The sequence below is a fragment of the Macaca mulatta genome, chromosome 15 (genome assembly GCF_049350105.2).
Source record: "Macaca mulatta isolate MMU2019108-1 chromosome 15, T2T-MMU8v2.0, whole genome shotgun sequence".
Lineage (NCBI taxonomy): Eukaryota > Metazoa > Chordata > Mammalia > Primates > Cercopithecidae > Macaca > Macaca mulatta.
In genome coordinates, this window is record NC_133420.1 from 103,679,412 (window position 1) to 103,705,922 (window position 26,511).

Below are 26,511 nucleotides of genomic sequence, written 5' to 3' on the forward strand. Positions count from 1 at the left end.
ATACCTTATATGTAGCACCCAAAAATACATAACTTTGATATAACATTTATTCATCTAGTAACAGAAGACAGAAATGAGAAAGGTGACATCATTATACATTCCACAGATAGTAAAAGGATAATAAGATAATATGATGAAAAACTCAGGCCAAAAAATTTGACAACTTAGATAAACAGAACAAATTACTTATATGACACAATCTACCAAAGTTCATTCAGGAAGAAATTGATAATCTTAGTAGCTGTATATCTATTAAAGAAATTAAGTTGACAGTTAAAAGTTATCCTGCAAAACGTATTTCAAGCTCTGATTGCTTCCCTGGAGAATCGTACCCAATATTTAAGGAGAAAGTAATTCTAATTCTGCGTAAACTTTTCCAGGAAATTGAAGAGGAATAAATATTTTCCAACTCCCCCTGAGACCAGTGCTACTCTATCCAAAACCAGACAAAGACATTCCAAGAAAACAAAACTACAGACCACTGTATGCAAGCAGCAATGGGAAATTAAAAGTTATAAAATATCATTTATAATATCAGAAAAAGTAATTATGAAGTACTTAGGAACAAACCTGACAAAAGTGGCTCAAGATTTGAACTCTGGGCCGGGCGCGGTGGCTCAAGCCTGTAATCCCAGCACTTTGGGAGGCCGAGACGGGCGGATCACGAGGTCAGGAGATTGAGACCATCCTGGCTAACACAGTGAAACCCCGTCTCTACTAAAAATACAAAAAAAAAAAAAAAAAAAAAACTTAGCCGGGCGAGGTGGCAGGCGCCTGTAGTCCCAGCTACTCGGGAGGCTGAGGCAGGAGAATGGCGTAAACCCGGGAGGCGGAGCTTGCAGTGAGCTGAGATCCGGCCACTGCACTCCAGCCTGGGTGACAGAGCGAGACTCCGTCTCAAAAAAAAAAAAAGATTTGAACTCTGAAAACTATAAAACATTGCTGTAAGAAATTAAAGAGGGCAGAAATAAATGGAAACCTCATTTGTGAATTGGATAAATTTAACATTGTGAAGATATAAATTTTCCTTAAATTGGTCTATAATTCAACAGAATCTCAATCAATACCTCAATAGGCTTTTAAAAATGCTTGCAAAATTTGACAAACTAATCCTAAAATTGATATGAAAATGCAAAGGACCTTCAAGAGGCAAACTATCTTTGAAAAAGAAGAGTAAGTTTGAAAGACATATATTTGCCCTCAGGGCTTATTATAAAGCTACGATAATCAAGACAGTGTGAGGCTGAAATAAAGATAGACAAAGACAATTTCTAGGTCATGAGAGCTATGTTTCCTAAAGGAAGGCAGCAAGTACTTATCAACTTTCCCCGTGTCCTCAGGATGCCTTAAGCAGTGGTTGCCGAACCACTAGCAACTTTAGCACCAACTGGAAGCTTTTTAGAAAAGCTAATTACTGGCCCCATCCCAGACCTACTGAACCAGAATCTCTGTGGGCAAAGCCCAGGAATCTGTGTTTTGACAAGCTCTCCAGGTGATAATGATGTCTATTAAAGTTTGAGATTCATTGCCTTGGGCTTTCCCTGTTGGAAATCCGCCAGGATTTGGGAGACAGGAGAAGAGGTCTGGAGAGAGTGCCAGAATTCAGCACCACAGAATGACGAGGAAAACTGATGGCCTTTGTCCATGGAATCCATTAAAATATACTCTCATTGCTGCCAGGCTGAGTTGATGAATAAAAAATAAGCTAATGTCATATCAAGCCATCAGGCTATTGATAATTGTGCTTCAGGGTGAGCAAACAGCTTTACCAAGCTCACACAGTTGACACAGTTTGTTGTTTGGAACTATCTTACTGTAAGTAGATGCTTAAGAAGAATGCAGAAGTTATGAAAATCAATCCAGGATTCAGAAATCTTTCAACTAAATCTTTAAAATTCTCTCTCTTTCTCATGCACACACACACATGCACACATACACACATAGTAAGATTTCATGACACATGAGACAGGCTGTGAAGTTGAACAGTTCTGATGAATGCCTGAGTGGTAAAATCACCTTGAAGAACTGGAAGTGAAGGTCTATTCTAGCTGGGTATGAGCTACAAACTCGTTTCTTGGGGAACACATGAATACACTGGGGAGGCTAAGTAGCTTCTGAGGCTACTAACAGAATTTTAGTAATTTCTCCTGTCATCTGAAAAATATATGATATTGAATTTTTAAAAATGGGTTTAGTGTAGTCTAGTCTTACTGTCTGAAACTAGGATGTGGTTTGTTCCAATAACCAAAGTGATTCCATCCCATGTGAGGGAAAAAAGGGATAATGGTGAATTAAAAGCACCTGCATGTATTTGTTGCTCCTTTAGAGGGAGTGTCTCTTCATCAACATTAACTTTCTTTCCTACTTTTGAGCTGGCTGCTAAAAGTCTAGGTTTAGATCTTAATCCATTGTCCTTCCCTGCATGATGTAATGCTTACAATTACAGTCTCAACCCTCTGGCATTTAATGAAGATAAAATTGATTACTTTTGACTGAAGACAAAAAAATCACTTACAATCAGGATACTGAATATATTAGTAAGTACAAGGTCCCAGCTTCTGGTGGACTTGGCAGACTGTCAAGCTCTTACTAAGTGACCCCACCCCATGCCTTTTTGTCCTTTCTGTTGCCACACAATCACGATAATTTGTTCTCTGAATGCCAGAGTACTGCCAAGGAAAGGAATTCTGAAGCTGGCTGAGAGAGATCATGTAAAACTCCCAATCTAGACTCCATTGACTCTTGTCTCTTTTTTTGTATGGAACTGATTTTATAATTTCTGTGGCAATGAAAGATTAGTACCCAAAATGACTGCTAGTCCTTTGTTTATTGATCAGTCTGAGCATGGACTAGAATTCATCCTCTAATTGGTAACAAGAAAAACTTGGATGGGGAAGCACATCATTGGTTAAGGCAGCACAGCAAGTTTGAATTTGGCTGCCTCTACTTTCAATATTGGTTGACGTCAAGAGCAGACATTGGCGTTGTAGTTAAGAGTATCAAGAGAGTTAGTAAGTATGAATTTAGGGTCATATTTTATGCCTGGTCCTTATCTTTTGGTGAAATGATTTCTAATATCATCTCAGACTAAATGATATGGGATATTTCTACCTGCAGATTCTAAGGTATTAAGATAAAGCTCAAAGTAGATATGTTTTCCTTATCTTCCTAAAATTTTAGATTAAAGATGCCAAAAATTTGTGTGTGTATGTGTCAAAGCATTTGAACAGCCCTTGTAGACTATTACAACGTTTGTTCTGTACCAGGCACTGTATTTTTTTTTTTAATTAATTAATTTTTTATTATACTTTAAGTTCTAGGGTACATGTGCACAACGTGCAGGTTTGTTACATATGTATACATGTGCCATGTTGGTGTGCTGCACCCATTAACTCGCCATTGACATTAGGTATATCTCCTAATGCTATCCCTCCCCCCACCCCACAACAGGCTCCAGTTTGTGATGTTCCCCTTCCTGTGTCCAAGTGTTCTCCTTGTTCAATTTCCACCTATGAGTGAGAGCATGCAGTGTTTGGTTTTCTGTTCTTGCAATAGTTTGCTGAGAATGATGGTTTCTAGCTGCATCCATGTCCCTATAAAGGACACGAACTCATCCTTTTTTATGGCTGCATAGTATTCCATGGTGTATATGTGCCACATTTTCTTAATCCAGTCTGTCATTGATAGACATTTGGGTTGGTTCCAAGTCTTTGCTATTGTGAATAGTGCCGCAATAAACGTATGTGTGCAGGTGTCTTTATAGCAGCATGATTTATAATCCATTGGGTACATACCCAGTAATGGGATGGCTGGGTCAAATGGTATTTCTAGTTCTAGATCCTTGAGGAATCGCCACACTGTTTTTCACAATGTTTGAACTAATTTGCAGTCCCACCAACAGTGTAAAAGTGTTCCTATTTCTCCACATCCTTTCCAGCACCTGTTGTTTCCTGAGTTTTTAATGATCGCCATTCTAACTGGTGTAAGATGGCATCTCATTGTGGTTTTGATTTGCATTTCTCTGATGGTGAGTGATGATGAGCATTTTTTTCATGTGTCTGTTGGCTGCATAAATGTCTTCTTTTGAGAAGTGTCTGTTCATATCCTTTGCCCACTTTTTGATGGGGTTGTTTGTTTTTTTCTTGTAAATTTGTTTGAGTTCTTTGTAGGTTCTGGATATTAGCCCTTTGTCAGATGAGTAGATTGCAAAAATTTTCTCCCATTCTGTAGGTTGCCTGTTCACTCTGATGGTAGTTTCTTTTGCTGTGCAGAAGCTCTTTAGTTCAATTAGATCCCATTTGTCAATTTTGGCTTTTGTGGTCATTGCTTTTGGTGTTTTGGACATGAAGTGCTTGCCCATGCCCATGTCCTGAATGGTATTGCCTAGATTTTCTTCTAGGGTTTTTATGGTTTTAGGTCTAACATTTAAGTCTCTAATCCATCTTGAATTAATTTTCGAATAAGGTGTAAGGAAGGAATCCAGTTTCAGCTTTCTACATATGGCTAGCCAGTTTTCCCAGCACCATTTATTAAATAGGGAATCCTTTCCCCATTTCTTGTTTTTGTCAGGTTTGTCAAATATCAGATGGTTGTAGATGTGTGGTATTATTTCTGAGGGCTCTGTTCTGTTCCATTGGTCTATATCTCTGTTTTGGTACCAGTACCATGCTGTTTTGGTTACTGTAGCCTTGTAGTATAGTTTGAAGTCAGGTAGTGTGATGCCTCCAGCTTTGTTCTTTTTGCTTAGGATTGTCTTGGCAATGTGGGCTCTTTTTTGGTTCCATATGAACTTTAAAGCAGTTTTTTCCAATTCTGTGAAGAACGTCATTGGTAGCTTGATGGGGATGCCATTGAATCTATAAATTACCTTGGGCAGTATGGCCTTTTTCACAATATTTATTCTTCTTATCCATGAGCATGGAATATTGTTTCATATGTTTGTGTCCTCTTTTATTTCATTGAGCAGTAGTTTGTAGTTCTCCTTGAAGAGGTCCTTCACATCCCTTGTAAGTTGGATTCCTAGGTATTTTATTCTATTTGAAGCAATTGTGAATGGGAGTTCACTCATGATTTGGCTCTCTGTTTGTTTGTTATTGGTGTATAAGAATGCTTGTCCCTGTCTCTACTAAAAAATACAAAAAACTAGCCAGGCAAGGTGGCGGGTGCCTGTAGTCCCAGCTACTTGGGAGGCTGAGGCAGGAGAATGGCATAAACCTGGGAGGCGGAGCTTGCATTGAGCTGAGATCTGGCCACTGCACTCCAGCCTGGGCGACAGAGCAAGACTCCACCTCAAAAAAAAAAAAAAAAAAAAAAAAAAAGAATGCTTGTGATTTTTGCACATTGATTTTGTATCCTGAGACTTTGCTGAAGTTCCTTATCAGCTTAAGGAGATTTTGGGCTGAGATCATGGGGTTTTCTAAATATACAATCATGTCATCTGCAAACAGGGACAACTTGACTTCCTCTTTTCCTAGTTGAATACCCTTTATTTCTTTCTCCTGCCTGATTGCCCTGGCCGGCACTTCCAACACTATGTTGAATAGGTGAGAGAGGGCATCCCTGTCTTGTGCCAGTTTTCAAAGGGAATGCTTCCAGTTTTTGCCCATTTGGTATGATATTGGCTGTGGGTTTGTCATAAATAGCTCTTATTATTTTGAGATACGTTCCACCAATACCAACCTTATTGAGAGTTTTTAGCATGAAGGGCTGTTGAATTTTGTCAAAGCCAGGCATGGTATTATGTATATTGCATGTATTTATTATTATATTTAGTTCTCACAGCAACCCTATACAATAATTACAATTCCTTCCTTTCACTAAGGCATAGGGTGTTTAAATAAACTAGCCACTGTACAGAATGGCATAAAATTGTAGCAGAGCCAAAACTCAAACATGTCTCTGTCTGACTCAAAAACATAGTCTCATTCTCCAAGAGCCAGGCAACAACCTGAAAGCTCTGAGTTGACTTTTCTTGTTTTGTGGATGAATGCAATCATCTCAGGACCCAGATAAACAGAAGTCCTTCTTTCTTATTTGTATTTCTCAGTACTAGGCCAGTCAGGACAAACTCTGTTCTCCATGGCCACGATCTTGAAGAAATTTAGATTCATCCAAAGGAAATCAGGTATTGAAACATGTGTTTATGTGTATTGATTAATCTTCTGCCTGTTCTAGAAACATTTGAAGAAATGTAACAAAAACCACATATCCTGAAACTCCCTAATGAACCTGATCTCTCTCTCTCTGTCTTTCTTTTTCTCTCTCATAGGTCTTTTGCCTGTATTTCTCTGGTAGAATTTACTAAATAATTATATAATGTGTCTTTTTATTGTACTTGACTGTTTTCATCAAGCTAATCTTGGGGGCAGAGACTTCTTTTGTTAGCCAGGGCACTCTAGTTGAACAGAAATTACACACACTCACACACACACACACAGAGGAACTGGCTCATGGTGGCTAAAAAGTCTCAAAATCTGCAGGCCAAAGGCTTGAGAACCAGGAGTCCTGATGGTGTAAGTTCCACTCAGAGTCTGAAGGGAGGAGAAGACAGATGTCCCAGCTCAGAGACCTTTAGGCAGAGAGAAAATTCTGTCTTGCTCAGCCTTCGGTTCTTTTCAGGCCTCCAGTGGATTAGATGAGGCTCACCGACACTGGGGAAGGAATCTGCTTTCCTCAGTCAACCAATGCATAGGTTAATCTCATTCAGCAACATCCTCACAGACACACCCAGAATAATCTTTCACCAAATATCTAGACACTTTGGCCCAGCCAAATCGACACATAAAATTCACTTCCACACTTTCTTACTAATGCATGCATTCTCTCCAATATGGGTCACTGGGCCTTGCAAGGAGTAAGTGCTCCATACATATTTACTAAATGACAAGCAATGAGATTATCCTTAGCCTATGACTTAGATATAGACAATCAATTATTAATACCCTATCATTTTTCCCCACTCTGAGAACCCAAACTGAAAAATGTTGGGATTACCTCTTTTCGCAATATGATATTCTCTGAATGCATACTCAAGTTTTGACCTTCCCTGTCTGTTCCTGTTTAGTATTCATGCTGGCTTAACTCATTGATTGATCAAGTAACCATTGAGCATATGCTGTGTTAACACTCTGAACAAGATCCTGTGAGAGGTGCTAATATGAATGGTGTTTAGCCTGATAAATAAAGTGTGGCAAACCTGTGGCTTCTGTGCATTTATTTTTATTGATTTATTTTTTAACCAACCTTTGCTATGTAAAGAATAACATCGATGATCGATGACAGGAACTTGAATTTGGATCTGTGTACATGTTCCATTTCAGACTCACCATGAAATGAAGTGCTTGCATTTGTCATTGTTGATTTTATAATACACTTTTGCACCTTTTGGGTAAAATTTTGCAACCAATGTAACTGAGGCAGCCTGGTATGAAAGCAACCCTGGAGGTGGAAATAGAAGACTAGAATTTAAATCTTGGTTATGCCTCCTATTGGTTTTATGATTTTTGTCATTTGACCTGTGTCTATTCAGAGTTTCTTTGCTAGAATGAGGGAGTTGACTAGAATTTATTGATCTCAGTAGTCAGCCTCCTCAGGCACAGATAAATCTTGGATATGTATCCTGAGACAGTTTTCCCATTTCCACATTGAAGACAACGTTCTATTTTAGAGCAATAATGAATTATATTATTTAAGGATATATGTTTCAGAGTTCAGACTCATGCCTATGGGTTTGAATTCTAGTTCTGCCACTTTCTTACTGTGCAGACTTTAGCAAGTCAGTTATTGTTTGTGAGCCTCAGTTTTCTCACCAGTAAAGTAGTGTGAGTAATAACTATCATATTATATCATTACAAGCATAAAATGAAATAAGAGTACTTGGCACAAAGAAGGATCTTAATTTTTAGCTTTTTAAAAAAACTATATATGTTTATATGCCATATGTACATATATTCTCAATTCTATTATAGACTATATTTATTATGTTTTTCATAGTCATTAGTTTCACTTAGGAATTGGTTGACCCTTGTGAGATACATGGTTTGACCACTTTTGACCTTGATATTCTTCAGAAAATAAGACAATTAGAAATATCTGATTGTAATTTTGATGCAAAATATTTTATAATCACGGCTAAAATGATCCCAGGAGTGGAATCATACACATAAATTCTTTTCTTTATTCTAATAATATTACTGTTAGTGTCTATGCCGAGCACGTATGTTATGTGTTGAGAAAAAATTCTTTGTATGTTTGTTTATAACATTCCCAGCTCTTATTCCACTGAAGTCTATATTTACCTAGTTTCTTTCTTTTGTTTTCCTCTAACATTCATGCTATTTTAATCAATGTTCTTTCATTTGCAAGCCCCCAATCAGTTTGACCCCAAAGACTTTCAGTTTGCCCTTGCTACTCTTAAGCATACTTACGACAATGCATGCCTCCCATTCTTTTCTTATATTTACAACAATCTTTTTATTGAGACAAATGCGTTCACTTTTTTCATGCTTGTGTTTAAGATCTCACTGAGTTCAGCAAAAGATATTAAACATTCCCTCAAGACTTTCTTTTTCTCTAGACCTTTATTTCCTAACTCCAGAGTATTTGCCCAGGTCTATAGGCCCCTCTCTCTTTTGCTTTCTTACCACTCCATCCACTTTCTTCTGTTTCCTATTGCCCAACTGGCTTCACTTACACAAAAACATTTGTTATTTGTACAAAGTGCAACATATAATTGTCCTACTGTATTTGGTTGCTATAACAAAATACCATAGACTAGGTTGCTTATAAACAACAGATATTTATTTCTCATAGTTCTGGAGGTGAGAAAGTTCAATATCCAGGCACTACTGGCAGATTTGGTATCTGGTGAGAGCCTACATTCTGGTTCATAGACAGCATTCCATTTGTTGCGTCTCCATATGGCAGAATGAATAAAGTTTCTGGAGTCTTCTTTATAATGGCACTAATCCATTCATGAAGTTTTCATCCCATGACCTAACAATACTGTTGTATTGGGGGTTATCTTGCAACATATGAATTTTGGGGAACATAAACTTGCAACATATGAATTTTGGGGAACATATGAATTTTTGGGTAACATAGGCAGTGAAGCAGGAAATTTTCCCTGACCCCTTCATGGGCAGGAACGGGAGAGTGCCTATTTCACAGAGGTCTTATCAGATAATAAAATTCTCCATTAAATGGCAAAACAAATAACTATTTGGGATTCCTGGGTCTGTGGTGCCTACTCTTCCAAAATGAGATTATTAAGGCTAATATATTCTCTGACTCTGTGTATACAAAGACAGGGGGCAGAAATAATATTGCTAGCCAGTCCACATACCTCAATCACATTTAATTTCACAAAATTTACTTCTAATAAGCATTGTTCCAACTAACAAACCATCTGGTGCTCGTCTAGAGATGGCTGAAGTGTACCTGATTCCAGTATTTTAGGTGTTAAATCTCCGTTCTAACATTGTGAATCCTTAACTGGAGTATTCAAATATTAACTAGCTTCCTCTAGGATATAAATTAATATGTGTACCACAGTCTATGTGAATTATTTTAATTATATTACAGGCCATACACAAATTATATATAGGTTTAGTCTTTCTGAGTATTGCAAGTTGAGTCTGTGAGAGAAAAAGTTAGGATGAATTGAGAATAACTAGAATTCAGAATTATTTTTCATTAAGTGATGACTGTTAACTCATATTCCTGGCTAGGTAGCAAGTCCTATGAAGTGTGATTTTCTCCTAACAGCTAAAGAGCAGGAAAAAAAATGGATTTATTCTAGTTAATGACTTGCTTTTACTATTTTTATTTAAAAAATGAAGTAAATTGTTTCATTTTTCTTGGTGCTATTACTATTTTGTCAGGAAGATAGATCTTCCAAATTTTAGGAAACTCTGAATCTAAATCCTATATTGCTCTCACTTCCTTTTTCTCTTTGTCTCTCTTCTGTTGTAGCCCTTCCCTCACTGCTAAGCCTTCATCCTGACTCTACCCTGCCCCCACTGCCTTTTGTTCTTCAGAAGACACTCATTAACATTTGCTAATGTATGCTAATGAGCAATAATTAGCATCTCTAATGTGAACAAAAGCAGTGCTACAAAGGAAGGGTAAAGATGTGTACAGAGTTCAGCCAGCCTTTTATGCTTCTTTATGCCTTAGGAACAATCCTCTTCTTTCAGTTCTTTCACAATTCTTTAGTGTTTTTTGTTTGTTTCATTTTGTTTGCTTATCCGTGAACCCTGACAACCATTCTTCTTCTTGAGTTGGAATATTGCAAAAAGGCTGTGGAGGACAGAAAGATTCCTTTTTGTCCTAAATAATCCAAGGATATAAGCCTAGCTGCTAAGAGGTTTTAATGCACATTTGTATCTTCATCTGGTTGTTATTTTGGTATCCTATTACTAGCAAAGATTTTTAACCAGAAAGCCTCATACAAGATAATGTATTTCATTTTACAACACTTATTTACAGTGGTTGCCCTTTACGGTGGTAATTGCAATGTGAAAGCATACACTCTGAATATATATTATGACAGCATGGTTAAATAAGAAATGTTCCCTCCCTCAAACAATCTAAATGCAAAGAAAATGCAAGACTCACCACTTACTTTTTCATAACCACAGAGGGCTCTAAATGTTTTTGTAAATAGCTATTTATTTATTGAATATGTATAGTTTTTTTTTTGAAAAGGCCAACCCTCCAAACCACATAGAGTAAGAGCTGTTTTTGTTCTTTCTGTAGACTGATGGTGTCGTGAAATACCTAATTGCAGTTTCTCACAAATACTCCAGCATGTAATTTGCCATTTGCAGAACCAGGCTTCACATTTCATATTTGCTCTTCCAGCTCAGGGGTGGTAGAATCTGGAAACATACCAGCAACCCACTTCACTCAGCCTGTGTTTAATTATAATTTCACGTACAATAAAAGCAGAAGGAAAACGTGCAAAAAAATTGGTGTGCATCCCTTTCCCCTCCTTCTTACGTATATAAAAAAGATTTATTTCCATTGTAAAAGGATAGAATGGGGATCTTTATTTTGAGTAGACTTTCTATTTTTATTCTTTCTGTTCGCCTCAGAGTTAGTGTCCTCTCTCTGTGACCTCGGAGTAAAATGTGTTTCTCCATAGGCTTCATCCTGTTCTATTTATCAACTATATTGTATTTATCAACTATTTTATATTGTGTTTTTAATAAAGCAGACAGCAGCAGCTATTTGTTTTCTGCCTCTGAGGGCCCAAAGAGTCTCAAAAAATGAATGTAATCTAGAAGGAAAAACATTGAAGAGTGACAGCTATTATAACAGTTGCAATTTTTGCCTGCCTCCCTCTTTTGGATTGGTGAGTCCTACCAAAAACCAAACCTATTATTCTCTTTGTAATTTTGAAACCACAGAGATTGAAAATAACTATTTAGTAGCTCCAAGATATTATAATGTTTGAAAATATGACCAGTTTTGGGGGCATTTGTTACACAAATTTCCAGTAGGGTGTTTTTGAATGTCTGTGCCCTCTGGTTTTCACAAAACTGATCTTAAGGAAGATAAGATACTGGTACACACAGAAGAAATATCAGCCTAGGTCTGTCTCATTAAATCTTGTCCCCAGATACTTTGATGATATTTAAGTGTGATGATCTCATTCTGTGTTTCTCACTCCTGATAAGTTTTTAAATGTCTTATAGCTTACAGGTTTATTAAGGTATTTGATTTATATAAGAACTAAATATTCTGTTCATTCAATGGCTTTTGAGATATGTTTAATTCCATTATTTGAAGGACTTGGGATTGTTATAAACAAATGGCACAAGCTTCTTTTTGTCTTGACCTAGAAGTAGCAAAAATAAAGGGAGCTGCTTTGTTAACCTGAGCGAGATTTAATAATCTTGGGTATATTTTATTCTAGAGTAAGAAGAATTGCATCCCTTTATTTTTATTCAGTTTTGTAGACAGTAGCTTCTGTTCCCTACTTCACAACCACCAATAGTGTTATCATAAATTCAGAGAGTTGGGCGGTATTAGTCCATTTTTGCAGTGCTATAAAGAACTACCTGAGACAGGGTAACCTGTAAAGAAACTAGGTTTAATTGGCTCATGGTTCTGCAGCCTGTACAGAAAGCATGGCTGCGCCGGGCGTGGTGGCTCAAGCCTGTAATCCCAGCACTTTGGGAGGCCGAGACGGGCGGATCACGAGGTCAGGAAATCGAGACCATCCTGGCTAACACGGTGAAACCCCGTCTCTATTAAAAAATAGAAAAAAACTAGCCGGGCGAGGTGGCGGGCGCCTGTAGACCCAGCTACTCAGGAGGCTGAGGCAGGAGAATGGCGTAAACCCGGGAGGCGGAGCTTGCAGTGAGCCGAGATCGCGCCACTGCACTCCAGCCTGGGGCACAGAGCGAGACTCCGTCTCAAAAAAAAAAAAAAAAAAAAAAAAAAAGCAAGCATGGCTGCTTTCTGCTATCCAGCCCCCTCATGGCGGCCTGGGGAAACTTACAATCATGGCAGAAGGCAAAGTTGAGGAAGGAGGCACCTCCTACATGGCCGGAGCAGGAGGAAGAGAGAAGGGGAAGGTGCTACACATTTAAACAACAAGATCTTGTGAGAACTCACTATTCCAAGCACAGCAAAGGGAAAGTCTGTGCCCATGATCCAGTCATCTCCCATCAGGCACCTCTTCCAACACTGGAGATTACAATTAGACATGAGATTTTGGCAGGGACACAAATTTGAACCATATCATGGGCCATTCTCTTTATGGAGATGATGCCTGAATATGATTCGGTGACCCAATCTAGCATCCAAGTGGCTCATTGTTGGGCAATTCTTCTTTAGTCTTCTTTAGGGCCAACTTTACCCATTCCTTTTAAAATTTGGATTGATTTACTTTTTATTTGGTTTTAAGAAAAGCAAAATATCTACGTGCTGTTCTTGGCCTACCTTATATGCATATACATACATATACATGTATAATTTTCTTCATATCAAAATATGCATCCCCATCATTCTTATTGCTCTAATCAGAAATTAGTAATTTGAGGGGCAACTGAATGACCTTATACCTAGAATTTTCAGAGTATAATATTACACAGTGTGTATTCATAAGAATGCTGCCTTTTAAAGAGATGTTTTAATATCATAGCTTATTTTTTATAGTTTCGCTGGTCTCTTTTCCCTCTTCTCTCTTTTTTTTTCCCCCTGAGAAGAGAGATTTCATGTTTTTGTTAAGGGGCTCATAATTTCCTTATAGAATATGACAAATTTCAGTTTGGAATACAGTATCTTAAAAAAATTATTTTATTCACATTTTCTATCTTTTCACTTTCAAATTCTTGTTAAAGCAAAGTATTAATAGTACAGATAGCTGAAGGTGGTCTGACTTTAGTTAACGTGAGGTTACACATAATATGTAAATATATTAAAAATATTTATCATATGTAGCAAGACAAAAATGCAAAATTTTGCTTTATATTTATTATTTTCCATTATCATTTACTGTAATTCTCACCCCATATTTATTCTTTTACTTCTCTTTCTGTTTCTCTCCTTTCTCCTATCATTCTTTTTCTCTTGTCTTCTGCCTACCCCATCTTTTTTTTTTTAATTAATAAATGTATTTTTTTATTATACTTTAAGTTCTAGGGTACATATGCACAATGTGCAGGTTTGTTACATATGTATACATGTGCCATGTTGGTGTGTTGCACCCATTAACTCGTTATTTACATTAGGAATGTCTCCTAATGCTATTCCTCCCCACTCCCCTGACCCCACAACAGGCCCCTGTGTGTGATGTTCCTCTCCCTTTGTCCAAGTGTTCTCATTGTTCAATTCCCATCTATGAGTGAGAACATGCGGTGTTTGGTTTTCTGTCCTTGGGATAGTTTGCTGAGAATGATGGTTTCCAGCTTCATCCATGTCCCTACAAAGGACATGAACTCATCCTTTTTTATGGCTGCATAGTATTCCATGGTGTATATGTGCCACATTTTCTTTTCTTTTTTTTTTTTTTATTATTATACTTTAAGTTCTAGGGTACATGTGCATAACGTGCAGGTTTGTTACATATGTATACTTGTGCCATGTTGGCGTGCTGCACCCATCAACTCGTCAGCACCCATCAACTCGTCATTTACATCAGGTATAACTCCAAATGCAATCCCTCCCCTACCCCATCTTTTAGTTCCATACTTTTGAATTCCTATAGTGGACTCAAATATAAGGAAGAGGTGGTATATTAGTAAGTTGTTCAGTCTTTTAACAATGTATCAGTCAGAGAATCACAGCCCAGGGATAAACCAAAAGCAGAAATAAAACTGAGGAATTAATAATCTAATTCATGTTGTTTGCTTTACATTATAGCTGGTTCATTTCATAGCCTACATCTTCAATTTCTCAATTCTCATTAGGTCTTTCTTATCAGCATATAAGAACATTCTATCTAGTGAAAATAGCTGTATCCTCTTACTCATTGCCCATCAGCTCATAAAGCCACTTGAATTCAGCTTTTTGCCCACACAACTGCACTAAACCTATGCCTGGAAGATGAAGATCATCAATATCTCTACATTGTCAGATCCAGTGGTCAATTTTCAGTCCTCAATGTACTTAGCAACTTACGATACATCTCTGATGCACATCTTCCGCCATCTGCAATCTCCGACTTTCCTTCTACTTAAGAGCTGATTGTTCATTTTTAGTCTCTTCAGTTTGTTCTTCTCCTGTTCCTCACCATTTTGAGTCTCCTTTTTCTGTTTTGTTTACACTCATTTTCTTTGTTATCTCATCTGGTCTTATGGCTTTAAATACAATGTATATGTTGATGATTCCCTGATTCATATTTCCAGTCCAGACCTTTCTTCTGAACTCCAGGCTCAAATATTCAACTGTCTACTTAATGTCATGCTTGGATGTCTAGATGGCACCTGAAATCCAATGGGTCTGATTAAACTCCTGAACTTCAACAGCTCCTACCTAAGCTATTCTCCCTACAGTCTTCCATCTTCTTTTCCTGCAGTTCCATTCTTCAGGTGCTCAAGCAAAGTACCCGTGGTTATCCTTGATTTCTCTATTTCTCTAACATCCCACAGGGATGATATGGGTTCATTTATGCCTGTCATGTCATTGATTAACATCCTGTCAAGAAAGTTTAGTCTGAGGTAAAAGACATGCAATTTTTATGAGAAGGGTCAATGTTGACATTTCTCATACACAAAAAAGAATCCTGAGAAGAAACACAAAAAAGCTAAATAATACATTGCTGTTGTAGCTCAAGTAGACTGAATAAGATACACATACCTAATCTTGAAACTTGTTATAAAGTCTTTTTTTTTTTTTTTTTTTTTTTTAAGAAGGAGTCTCACTTTGTGGCCCAGGCTGGAGTGCAGTGGCATAATCTCAGCTCACTGCAACCTCTGCCTCCTGGGTTCAAGTGATTCTCCTGACTCAGCCTCCTGAGTAGCTGCAATTGTAGGCACACACCACCACGCCCAGCTAATTTTTGTATTTGTAGTAGAGGCAGGGTTTCACCTAGTTGTCCAGGCTGGTCTTGAACTCTTGACCTCAAGTGATCTGCCCACCTCGGCCTCCCAAAGTACTGAGATTACAGGCATGAGCCACTGTGCCTGGCCTATAAAGTCATTCTTTTGCATCAAATAGTAAGACTCATTACAGGCAGTGGTATTTTCTTTTACTGTTTACAAACCCCTATTCAAGAGCATTTTCTCTGCATTCCTTTGTGATCACACAATAAACGGTAATTCAATAAGTGAATTTTCAGTTTCCAAAATAATAGCTTGGAGCTATAAACATTGCTTCAAGAGGTAAATGTGGGTCAGAGAAAAAGGCAATGCCATTCAACTTTTCTGGCCACGTGGTCACTGTGTTATCCTGAAGAAACATAGACTACTTTCAGTTTTATAGATTAAAAAAGAAGCCCCAGAACAATATCCACTTTTCTGAACGACTCCTATGCCTCTGAAATGTGACATTTTGCTGTTGTTTCTTTTTACTGTTTTTAATTACTGAGTCTATCTGCATGAAATGAGGATCTGGGTTGCCTAGGAGTTCATCTGCTCCTATTGCATATTCCTCTTTTAACTACACATACTTCAATGCAGTTTTGCTTGCTGCCTCCAACATTTTGACAGACTTCCCCTCCTCTTCCTTCACTATCCTCCCATCACTCTCTAGGAGAGAAGGTTATTTTTAAAGTGCATGATCAATAGGCATTGGGGAGCAACTAAGGCATGAAGAGATCACATGATTGGGAATAAGGTACTAGGGACTGCTGGGAGAAGCAATGGCAACAGGCCACCTCAGAGATTGTCTGAGAAAGGAAAGATGGTTTGTAGCTCCCATTCAAATATTCTGAGTTATCTCTTTGCACAGGTTTTTGTCTTGGAGGGGGTTCTTAACATGGTTCTTTAGCATTGCTTTAGGTTGAAGGAGATATAGGCCAGTGCTGATAGTTACTTTTCAGGCCAAATAATGTTCCATTAAAATCGAGCTTGGTCTCAGGATTTTGATAGTGTCTTAAATCTCCTGGTCATAGTGCTTCTATTTACTTCTTAATGCTGATGACGCCTTTGCTGAGGGTTTGAATCAAGAACAAAACAAGAATTATCACAATGACTATAAAAAAATGACTGTTCCATGATCAGACAAAGGAATGCTGTTAAGCAAAGAAGGCACCTAAGGAGAACGTGGAGACGATCAGGCACAGACCAGAATCACTATTGGAAAACCAACTCAAGAGGAGGGAATGGGTCATTTCTGCAGCTTTCTTCATTGCATCACTAGGAAATCATAGCTGTGTTTTAGTTCTCTACTTGCCATCACAGGGAATGTCTTCCCTTATGGACTTTTAAGTTTTGTTTAATGGTTATTTATAACTATTCTTTCTGTGCCAGAGAAGATGATTCATGATTCTAGTCCTGCTTTTTCTCTCCCTTGGTTATTAGAGGAAACTGAGTTGTTGCTTATCTCTTTGGCTTGGGATACCTTATTCTGCTCTTTTTATTTAGTATATAATCCTTCCTAAAGATTTGCTTATATTTTTGTTCATTTAGTAGATTTTTCTTTTTTTTTCTTTTTTTTGAGACGGAGTCTCGCTCCCTCACCCAGGCTGGAGTGCAGTGGCCGGATCTCAGCTCACTGCAAGCTCCGCCTTCCGGGTTCACGCCATTCTCCTGCCTCAGCCTCCCGAGTAGCTGGGACTACAGGCGCCCGCCACCTCGCCCGGCTAAGTTTTTGTATTTTTAGTAGAGACGGGGTTTCACTGTGTTAGCCAGGACGGTCTCGATCTCCTGACCTCGTGATCCACCCGTCTCGGCCTCCCAAAGTGCTGGGATTACAGGCTTGAGCCACCGCGCCCGGCCCATTTAGTAGATTTTTCTATTTTATTTAATTGACTTTATATTATCACATTCTAGTGAAATAATCATCAGAAATCAGCCTAATACATTGTGCAAATGTTTTAAAAATTTGCTTTGGCTATGCATATTGCAAAGTAGGCTGTGGGTCAGCATTTGCTATTTGTCCTCAGCTGTTTCTTCTTTATATATAGCTGATAAGACCCTGCTCCAATGCTAATCTTATATCATTAAAATTCTTTCCTACAGAATCCTTCTTTGACTGAAGAAGCTTAGTGGTGACATTAATTGCAAATAAAAGACCATGACCTATTGTAGAATGTGGAATATCTCCTTAGAAGTGTCTGCCTTCATTATTGCAAACTCTCAGTAGTGACATAAAGATCTTTGTCCTGTGTAGATTCAGTTGCAGCCAGCAACAGAAGGCATATGTTCACTCTGAACAAAAGAACATTTATTTTCACATTCTGTGGCTGATGTTGAGTGATAACATTTTTGCATATCCTAAATTTTTTTACCCAGATGCTGTTTAAAGGCAAAAAGTGCTTTTACAATAATCTTCTTTGTGAATGGAATTTACACTCTTGGTATGTGTTGCCTTTTCAATATGCCTGTCAAGTTCTGAATAATAACCTTTGACAGTGAGTGAACAGAAACAAAACCAGAGGTTGTTTCATCTGTTCACAGCAACATTGTTTGTCATCTTTGCTTTTTTGGACAAATGCCATTCCACCTTAAATAAAAATATGATAAAATTCATGTTTTATAAGCAAATTAATAGACTTTGGTTTTTAACAAATATTCTAATTTTTCTTTTTTTTGTGTGTGTGTGGTTTTCTTTTTTTTTTTTTTTTTTTTAAATTTATTTATTATTATTATACTTTAAGTTGTAGGGTACATGTGCATAACGTGCAGGTTTGTTACATATGTATACTTGTGCCATGTTGCTGTGCTGCACCCATCAACTCGTCATTTACATCAGGTATAACTCCCAATGCAATCCCTCCCCCCTCCCCCCTCCCCATGATAGGCCCCGGTGTGTGATGTTCCCCTTCCTGAGTCCGAGTGATCTCATTGTTCAGTTCCCACCTATGAGTGAGAACATGCGGTGTTTGGTTTTCTGTTCTTGTGATAGTTTGCTAAGAATGATGGATTCCAGCTGCATCCAAGTCCCTACAAAGGACTCAAACTCATCCTTTTTTATGGCTGCATAGTATTCCATGGTGTATATGTGCCACATTTTCTTAATCCAATCTGTCACTGATGGACATTTGGGTTGATTCCAAGTCTTTGCTATTGTGAATAGTGCTGCAATAAACATACGTGTGCATGTGTCTTTATAGCAGCATAATTTATAATCCTGTGGGTATATACCCAGTAATGGGATGGCTGGGTCATATGGTACATCTAGTTCTAGATCCTTGAGGAATCGCCATACTGTTTTCCATAATGGTTGAACTAGTTTACAATCCCACCAACAGTGTAAAAGTGTTCCTATTTCTCCACATCCTCTCCAGCACCTGTTGTTTCCTGACTTTTTAATGATTGCCATTCTAACTGGTGTGAGATGGTATCTCATGGTGGTTTTGATTTGCATTTCTCTGATGGCCAGTGATGATGAGCATTTTTTCATGTGTCTGTTGGCTGTATGAATGTCTTCTTTTGAGAAATGTCTGTTCATGTCCTTTGCCCACTTTTTGATGGGGTTGTTTGTTTTTTTCTTGTAAATTTGTTTGAGTTCTTTGTAGGTTCTGGATATTAGCCCTTTGTCAGATGAGTAGATTGCAAAAATTTTCTCCCATTCTGTAGGTTGCCTGTTCACTCTGATGGTAGTGTCTTTTGCTGTGCAGAAGCTCTTTAGTTTAATGAGATCCCATTTGTCAATTTTGGCTTTTGCTGCCGTTGCTTTTGGTGTTTTAGACATGAAATCTTTGCCCATGCCTATGTCCTGAATGGTACTACCTAGGTTTTCCTCTAGGATTTTTATGGTATTAGGTCTAACATTTAAGTCTCTAATCCATCTTGAATTAATTTTCGTATAAGGAGTAAGGAAAGGATCCAGTTTCAGCTTTCTACTTATGGCTAGCCAATTTTCCCAGCACCATTTATTAAATAGGGAATCCTTTCCCCATTTCTTGTTTCTCTCAGGTTTGTCAAAGATCAGATGGCTGTAGATGTGTGGTATTATTTCTGAGGACTCTGTTCTGTTCCATTGGTCTATATCTCTGTTTTGGTACCAGTACCATGCTGTTTTGGTTACTGTAGCCTTGTAGTATAGTTTGAAGTCAGGTAGCGTGATGCCTCCAGCTTTGTTCTTTTGACTTAGGATTGTCTTGGAGATGCGGGCTCTTTTGTGGTTCCATATGAACTTTAAAGCAGTTTTTTCCAATTCTGTGAAGAAACTCATTGGTAGCTTGATGGGGATGGCATTGAATCTATAAATTACCTTGGGCAGTATGGCCATTTTCACAATATTGATTCTTCCTATCCATGAGCATGGTATGTTCTTCCATTTGTTTGTGTCCTCTTTGATTTCACTGAGCAGTGGTTTGTAGTTCTCCTTGAAGAGGTCCTTTACATCCCTTGTAAGTTGGATTCCTAGGTATTTGATTCTCTTTGAAGCAATTGTGAATGGAAGTTCATTCCTGATTTGGCTCTCTGTTTGTCTGTTACTGGTGTATAAGAATGCTTGTGATTTTTGCACATTAATTTTGTATCCTGAGACTTTGCTGAAGTTGCTTATCAGCTTAAGGAGATTTTGGGCTGAGACAATGGGGTTTTCTAAATATACAATCATGTCATCTGCAAACAGGGACAATTTGACTTCTTCTTTTCCTAACTGAATACCCTTGATTTCTTTCTCTTGCCTGATTGCCCTAGCCAGAACTTCCAACACTATGTTGAATAGGAGTGGTGAGAGAGGGCATCCCTGTCTTGTGCCAGTTTTCAAAGGGAATTTTTCCAGTTTTTGCCCATTCAGTATGATATTGGCTGTGGGTTTGTCATAAATAGCTCTTATTATTTTGAGGTACGTTCCATCAATACCGAATTTATTGAGCGTTTTTAGCATGAAGGGCTGTTGAATTTTGTCAAAAGCCTTTTCTGCATCAATTGAGATAATCATGTGGTTCTTGTCTTTGGTTCTGTTTATATGCTGGATTATGTTTATTGATTTGCGAATGTTGAACCAGCCTTGCATCCCAGGGATGAAGCCCACTTGATCATGGTGGATAAGCTTTTTGATGTGTTGCTGAATCCGGTTTGCCAGTATTTTATTGAGGATTTTTGCATCGATGTTCATCAGGGATATTGGTCTAAAATTCTCTTTTTTTTGTTGTGTCTCTGCCAGGCTTTGGTATCAGGATGATGGTGGCCTCATAAAATGAGTTAGGGAGGATTCCCTCTTTTTCTATTGATTGGAATAGTTTCAGAAGGAATGGTACCAACTCCTCTTTGTACCTCTGGTAGAATTCAGCTGTGAATCCATCTGGTCCTGGACTTTTTTTGGTTGGTAGGCTATTAATTGTTGCCTCAATTTCAGAGCCTGCTATTGGTCTATTCAGGGATTCAACTTCTTCCTGGTTTAGTCTTGGAAGAGTGTAAGTGTCCAGGAAATTATCCATTTCTTCTAGATTTTCCAGTTTATTTGCATAGAGGTGTTTATAGTATTCTCTGATGGTAGTTTGTATTTCTGTGGGGTTGGTGGTGATATCCCCTTGATCATTTTTAATTGCGTCGATTTGATTCTTCTCTCTTTTCTTCTTTATTAGTCTGGCTAGTGGTCTGTCAATTTTGTTGATCTTTTCAAAAAACCAACTCCTTGATTCATTGATTTTTTGGAGGGTTTTTTGTGTTTCTATCTCCTTCAGTTCTGCTCTGATCTTAGTTATTTCTTGCCTTCTGCTAGCTTTCGAATGTGTTTGCTCTTGCTTCTCTAGTTCTTTTAATTGCGATGTTAGAATGTCAATTTTACATCTTTCCTGCTTTCTCTTGTGGGCATTTAGTGCTATAAATTTCCCTCTACACACTGCTTTAAATGTGTCCCAGAGATTCTGGTATGTTGTATCTTTGTTCTCATTGGTTTCAAAGAACATCTTTATTTCTGCCTTCATTTCGTTATGTACCCAGTAGTCATTCAGGAGCAGGTTGTTCAGTTTCCATGTAGTTGAGCGGTTTTGATTGAGTTTCTTAGTCCTGAGTTCTAGTTTGATTGCACTGTGGTCTGAGAGACAGTTTGTTATAATTTCTGTTCTTGTACATTTGCTGAGGAGTGCTTTACTTCCAATTACGTGGTCAATTTTGGAGTAAGTATGATGTGGTGCTGAGAAGAATGTATATTCTGTTGATTTGGGGTGGAGAGTTCTATAGATGTCTATTAGGTCTGCTTGCTGCAGAGATGAGTTCAATTCCTGGATATCCTTGTTAACTTTCTGTCTCGTTGATCTGTCTAATGTTGACAGTGGAGTGTTGAAGTCTCCCATTATTATTGTATGGGAGTCTAAGTCTCTTTGTAAGTCTCTAAGGACTTGCTTTATGAATCTGGGTGCTCCTGTATTGGGTGCATATATATTTAGGATAGTTAGCTCTTCCTGTTGAATTGATCCCTTTACCATTATGTAATGGCCTTCTTTGTCTCTTTTGATCTTTGATGGTTTAAAGTCTGTTTTATCAGAGACTAGTATTGCAACCCCTGCTTTTTTTTGTTCTCCATTTGCTTGGTAAATCTTCCTCCATCCCTTTATTTTGAGCCTATGTATGTCTCTGCGTGTGAGATGGGTCTCCTGAATACAGCAGACTGATGGGTCTTGACTCTTTATCCAGTTTGCCAGTCTGTGTCTTTTAATTGGAGCATTTAGTCCATTTACATTTAAGGTTAAGATTGTTATGTGTGAACTTGATCCTGCCATTATGATATTAACTGGTTATTTTGCTCATTAGTTGATGCAGTTTCTTCCTAGCCTCAATGGTCTTTACATTTTGGCATGTTTTTGCAATGGCTGGTACCGGTTGTTCCTTTCCATGTTTAGTGCTTCCTTCAGGATCTCTTGTAAGGCAGGCCTAGTGGTGACAAAATCTCTAAGCATTTGCTTATCTGTAAAGGATTTTATTTCTCCTTCACTTATGAAACTTAGTTTGGCTGGATATGAAATTCTGGGTTTAAAATTCTTTTCTTTAAGAATGTTGAATATTGGCCCCCACTCTCTTCTGGCTTGGAGAGTTTCTGCTGAGAGATCTGCTGTTAGTCTGATGGGCTTCCCTTTGTGGGTAACCCGACCTTTCTCTCTGGCTGCCCTTAAGATTTTTTCCTTCATTTCAACTTTGGTGAATCTGGCAATTATGTGTCTTGGAGTTGCTCTTCTCGAGGAGTATCTTTGTGGCGTTCTCTGTATTTCCTGGATTTGAATGTTGGCCTGCCCTACTAGGTTGGGGAAGTTCTCCTGGATGATATCCTGAAGAGTGTTTTCCAACTTGGTTCCATTTTCCCCCTCACTTTCAGGCACCCCAATCAGACGTAGATTTGGTCTTTTTACATAATCCCATACTTCTTGCAGGCTTTGTTCATTTCTTTTTCTTCTTTTTTCTTTTGGTTTCTCTTCTCGCTTCATTTCATTCATTTGATCCTCAATCGCTGATACTCTTTCTTCCAGTTGATCGAGTTGGTTACTGAAGCTTGTGCATTTGTCACGTATTTCTCGTGTCATGGTTTTCATCTCTTTCATTTCGTTTAGGACCTTCTCTGCATTAATTACTCTAGCCATCAATTCTTCCACTTTTTTTTCAAGATTTTTAGTTTCTTTGCGCTGGGTACGTAATTCCTCCTTTAGCTCTGAGAAATTTGATGGACTGAAGCCTTCTTCTCTCATCTCGTCAAAGTCATTCTCCGTCCAGCTTTGATCTGTTGCTGGCGATGAGCTGCGCTCCTTTGCCGGGGGAGATGCGCTCTTATTTTTTGAATTTCCAGCTTTTCTGCCCTGCTTTTTCCCCATCTTTGTGGTTTTATCTGCCTCTGGTCTTTGATGATGGTGATGTACTGATGGGGTTTTGGTGTAGGTGTCCTTCCTGTTTGATAGTTTTCCTTCTAACAGTCAGGACCCTCAGCTGTAGGTCTGTTGGAGATTGCTTGAGGTCCACTCCAGACCCTGTTTGCCTGGGTATCAGCAGCAGAGGCTGCAGAAGATAGAATATTTCTGAACAGCGAGTGTACCTGTCTGATTCTTGCTTTGGAAGCTTCCTCTCAGGGGTGTACTCCTCCCTGTGAGGTGTGGGGTGTCAGACTGCCCCTAGTGGGGGATGTCTCCCAGTTAGGCTACTCAGGGGTCAGGGACCCGCTTGAGCAGGGAGTCTGTCCCTTCTCAGATCTCAACCTCCATGTTGGGAGATCCACTGCTCTCTTCAAAGCTGTCAGACAGAGTCGTTTGCGTCTGTGCAGAGGTGTCTGTGTGTCTTAGTTTACTGTGCCCTGTCCCCAGAGGTGGAGTCTACAGAGACAGGCAGGTTTCCTTGAGCTGCTGTGAGCTCCACCCAGTTCGAGCTTCCCAGCAGCTTTGTTTACCTACTTAAGCCTCAGCAATGGCGGGCGCCCCTCCCCCAGCCTCGCTGCTGCCTTGCCGGTAGATCACAGACTGCTGCGCTAGCAACGAGGGAGGCTCCGTGGGTGTGGGACCCTCCCGGCCAGGTGTGGGATATGATCTCCTGGTGTGCCTGTTTCCTAAAGCGCAGTATTGGGGTGGGAGTTACCCGATTTTCCAGGTGTTGTGTGTCTCAGTTCCCCTGGCTAGGAAAAGGGACTCCCTTCCCCCTTGCGCTTCCCAGGTGAGGCAATGCCTCGCCCTGCTTCAGCTCTCGCTGGTCGGGCTGCAGCAGCTGACCAGCTCCGATCGTCCGGCACTCCCCAGTGAGATGAACCCAGTACCTCAGTTGAAAATGCAGAAATCACCGGTCTTCTGTGTCGCTGGCGCTGGGAGTTGGAGACTGGAGCTGCTCCTATTCGGCCATCTTGCTCCGCCCCCCCTCTAATTTTTCTAAGGCAAGAAACCTGTGGTGAATGAACATTAAGTTGACAAGAAAAAAATTTGCCAGTAAACATATTTTTCATATTACTGTAGCATTAAAAATTTTGTAAAACTTTTATATGTCTATAAAAATGAAGCAAAGCTAAAAACAAGATGCTATATGGGGTGAGGAATAAACAGAAAAAGGGTCCTTTGTCTTGGAAAGAACTGTAAAATCACCTATCTCCATATTGCCAAAGGGAATCACATATTGGGAAATTTAGGCTATATTAATATAATACCTATAAAAATAATTGAAACAGAAAAGATCTGGCTTTAAGCATTTTTCTAAAGACTTTTTCATACTTGGTAAAAATGGTTGAAATAAATTATTCTCTAGTTTTATGTAGTTAATTTGGTTATTAACCTAATTGGTATGGGCATGTGGATGTAGCTTTATTAACAATTCAATTTCTCGTGAAATAAAATAACCCAACAAACCCCAACTCTACCTATTGCAATACAGAATTCATTTTGGTTGAAGTTATTTTGAATTGAGCTGATAACTTATAACTTTGAATGGAGCTTATAACAGTTATGTTTTGCAAATCCCTGAAGATTATGAAATAGAAAAATCTTTGCATGGCATTGTATAAGATGCTGTAGCTGTATATCTTTAATAAATCGTGCTCATTTTCACAAGTTTATGGAAAAATTGTATTAACTGCACAAAAATGTTATGATAAAAACAATAAAAGTAAAAACTACTTACTAACAATTGTACAGGCATTTAAATAATTGCTGTACTGTTTTCTTTCCTCAACAGTACAAATCAAAGTGGAGGAAAAAGAAGACGAGACAGAGGAAAGCTCAAGTAAGTGGTGATGGGCCCACTTGGGATATGTTTCCTATGGAATACCCGTAAATTCAAGGAATTTATCCTCTTATCTTGTGGACTTGAGCTACCACATATAAGCAGAAGTGTGTGTGGATAACTTTTGATGGTCTCACAGAAGGAATCAAGTTCAGCAAACAGAATCCCCACTCTAGATTCCATCCAGTTGGCGTTGTAGGGGCCAAGACCTTGAATGTTCGCTGAAAAATCAACAAGCAAAAGGCATATTAATAGGAGAAAAGGCATATAATGTCTTGGAACATGTATTCATTAAAGCCTTAGGATGAAGACCCAAAGATAGAGAAAATTGTTCATTTTAATGCTTAGGTTCAACAAAGTATGGACAGCAGTATAGAAATATGATTGGACAAAAAGGGTATAATCTAATGTTTACACACTGAGTGGGGAAATGCAACAAGGCCTGTCTGCCTAGATTCTTCTTGGCCTCTCTAAGCACGCATTTCTTTCTTCTGGGTGTGGGACAGGACCCTCTTTGGAATGAGGGTCTTATGATCTACACTCAAACAAGGTAGGGCGAATGATTTCTTGATGACCAATTTTTACACAGACAGGCAGAGGGAATGTTAGAGTAGTATTTTTAGGTTTTATGCATTTGAGGAGAATGTTTATTCTGCTGCTATTGGGTAGAATGTTCTGTGTATGTCTGCTAAGTCTATTTGATCTATAATGTTGTTCATGTCTGCTGTTTTCTTATTGATTTTCTGTCTAGATGTTCTATCCATTATGGAATGTAAGGTAGGGTATTGAAGTTTCCTACTATAATTATATTGCTGTATGTTTTCTCTCCTGAGTTTGGTTAATGTTTACTTTATATATTTAGGTGCTTTTGATGTTGGATGCATATATACTTATAATTGTGATATCTTCCTGGTAAATTGACCCTTTTATTACTATATAATGCCCTTATTTGTTGCTTATGGCAGATTTATACTAAAAGTTTATTTTGCCCAATATAAGTATAGCCACCCCTGTTCTTTTTTAGCTACCATTTGCATGGCATATCATTTTCCATTCCTTCACTTTCACCCTGTGCGTGTCCTTAAATCTAAAGTGAGTCTTTTGTAGTTAGCATATAGTTGGACCTTGTTTCTTTTCTTTGGTTTGTTTTTTAATTCATTCAGCCACTTTACGTCTTTTGATTGGGAAGTTCAATCCACTTAAATTTAAAGTTATTACTGACAGAGCAAGATTTACTTTTGCCTTTTTGTTCATTGTTTTC

At 38.5% G+C, this 26,511-nt stretch overlaps 1 protein-coding gene across 1 annotated transcript in view; it reads left to right on the top strand.

The window, feature by feature from the left end:
- TMC1 (transmembrane channel like 1) overlaps window positions 1–26,511 on the top strand; it is a 174,169-nt gene that overhangs the window by 8,455 nt on the left and 139,203 nt on the right. Inside the window, exon 3 of the mRNA XM_015117946.3 lies at window positions 25,203–25,250. Coding sequence (XP_014973432.1) covers window positions 25,203–25,250 — 48 coding nt within the window. The remainder of the gene's footprint in view (window positions 1–25,202; window positions 25,251–26,511) is intronic.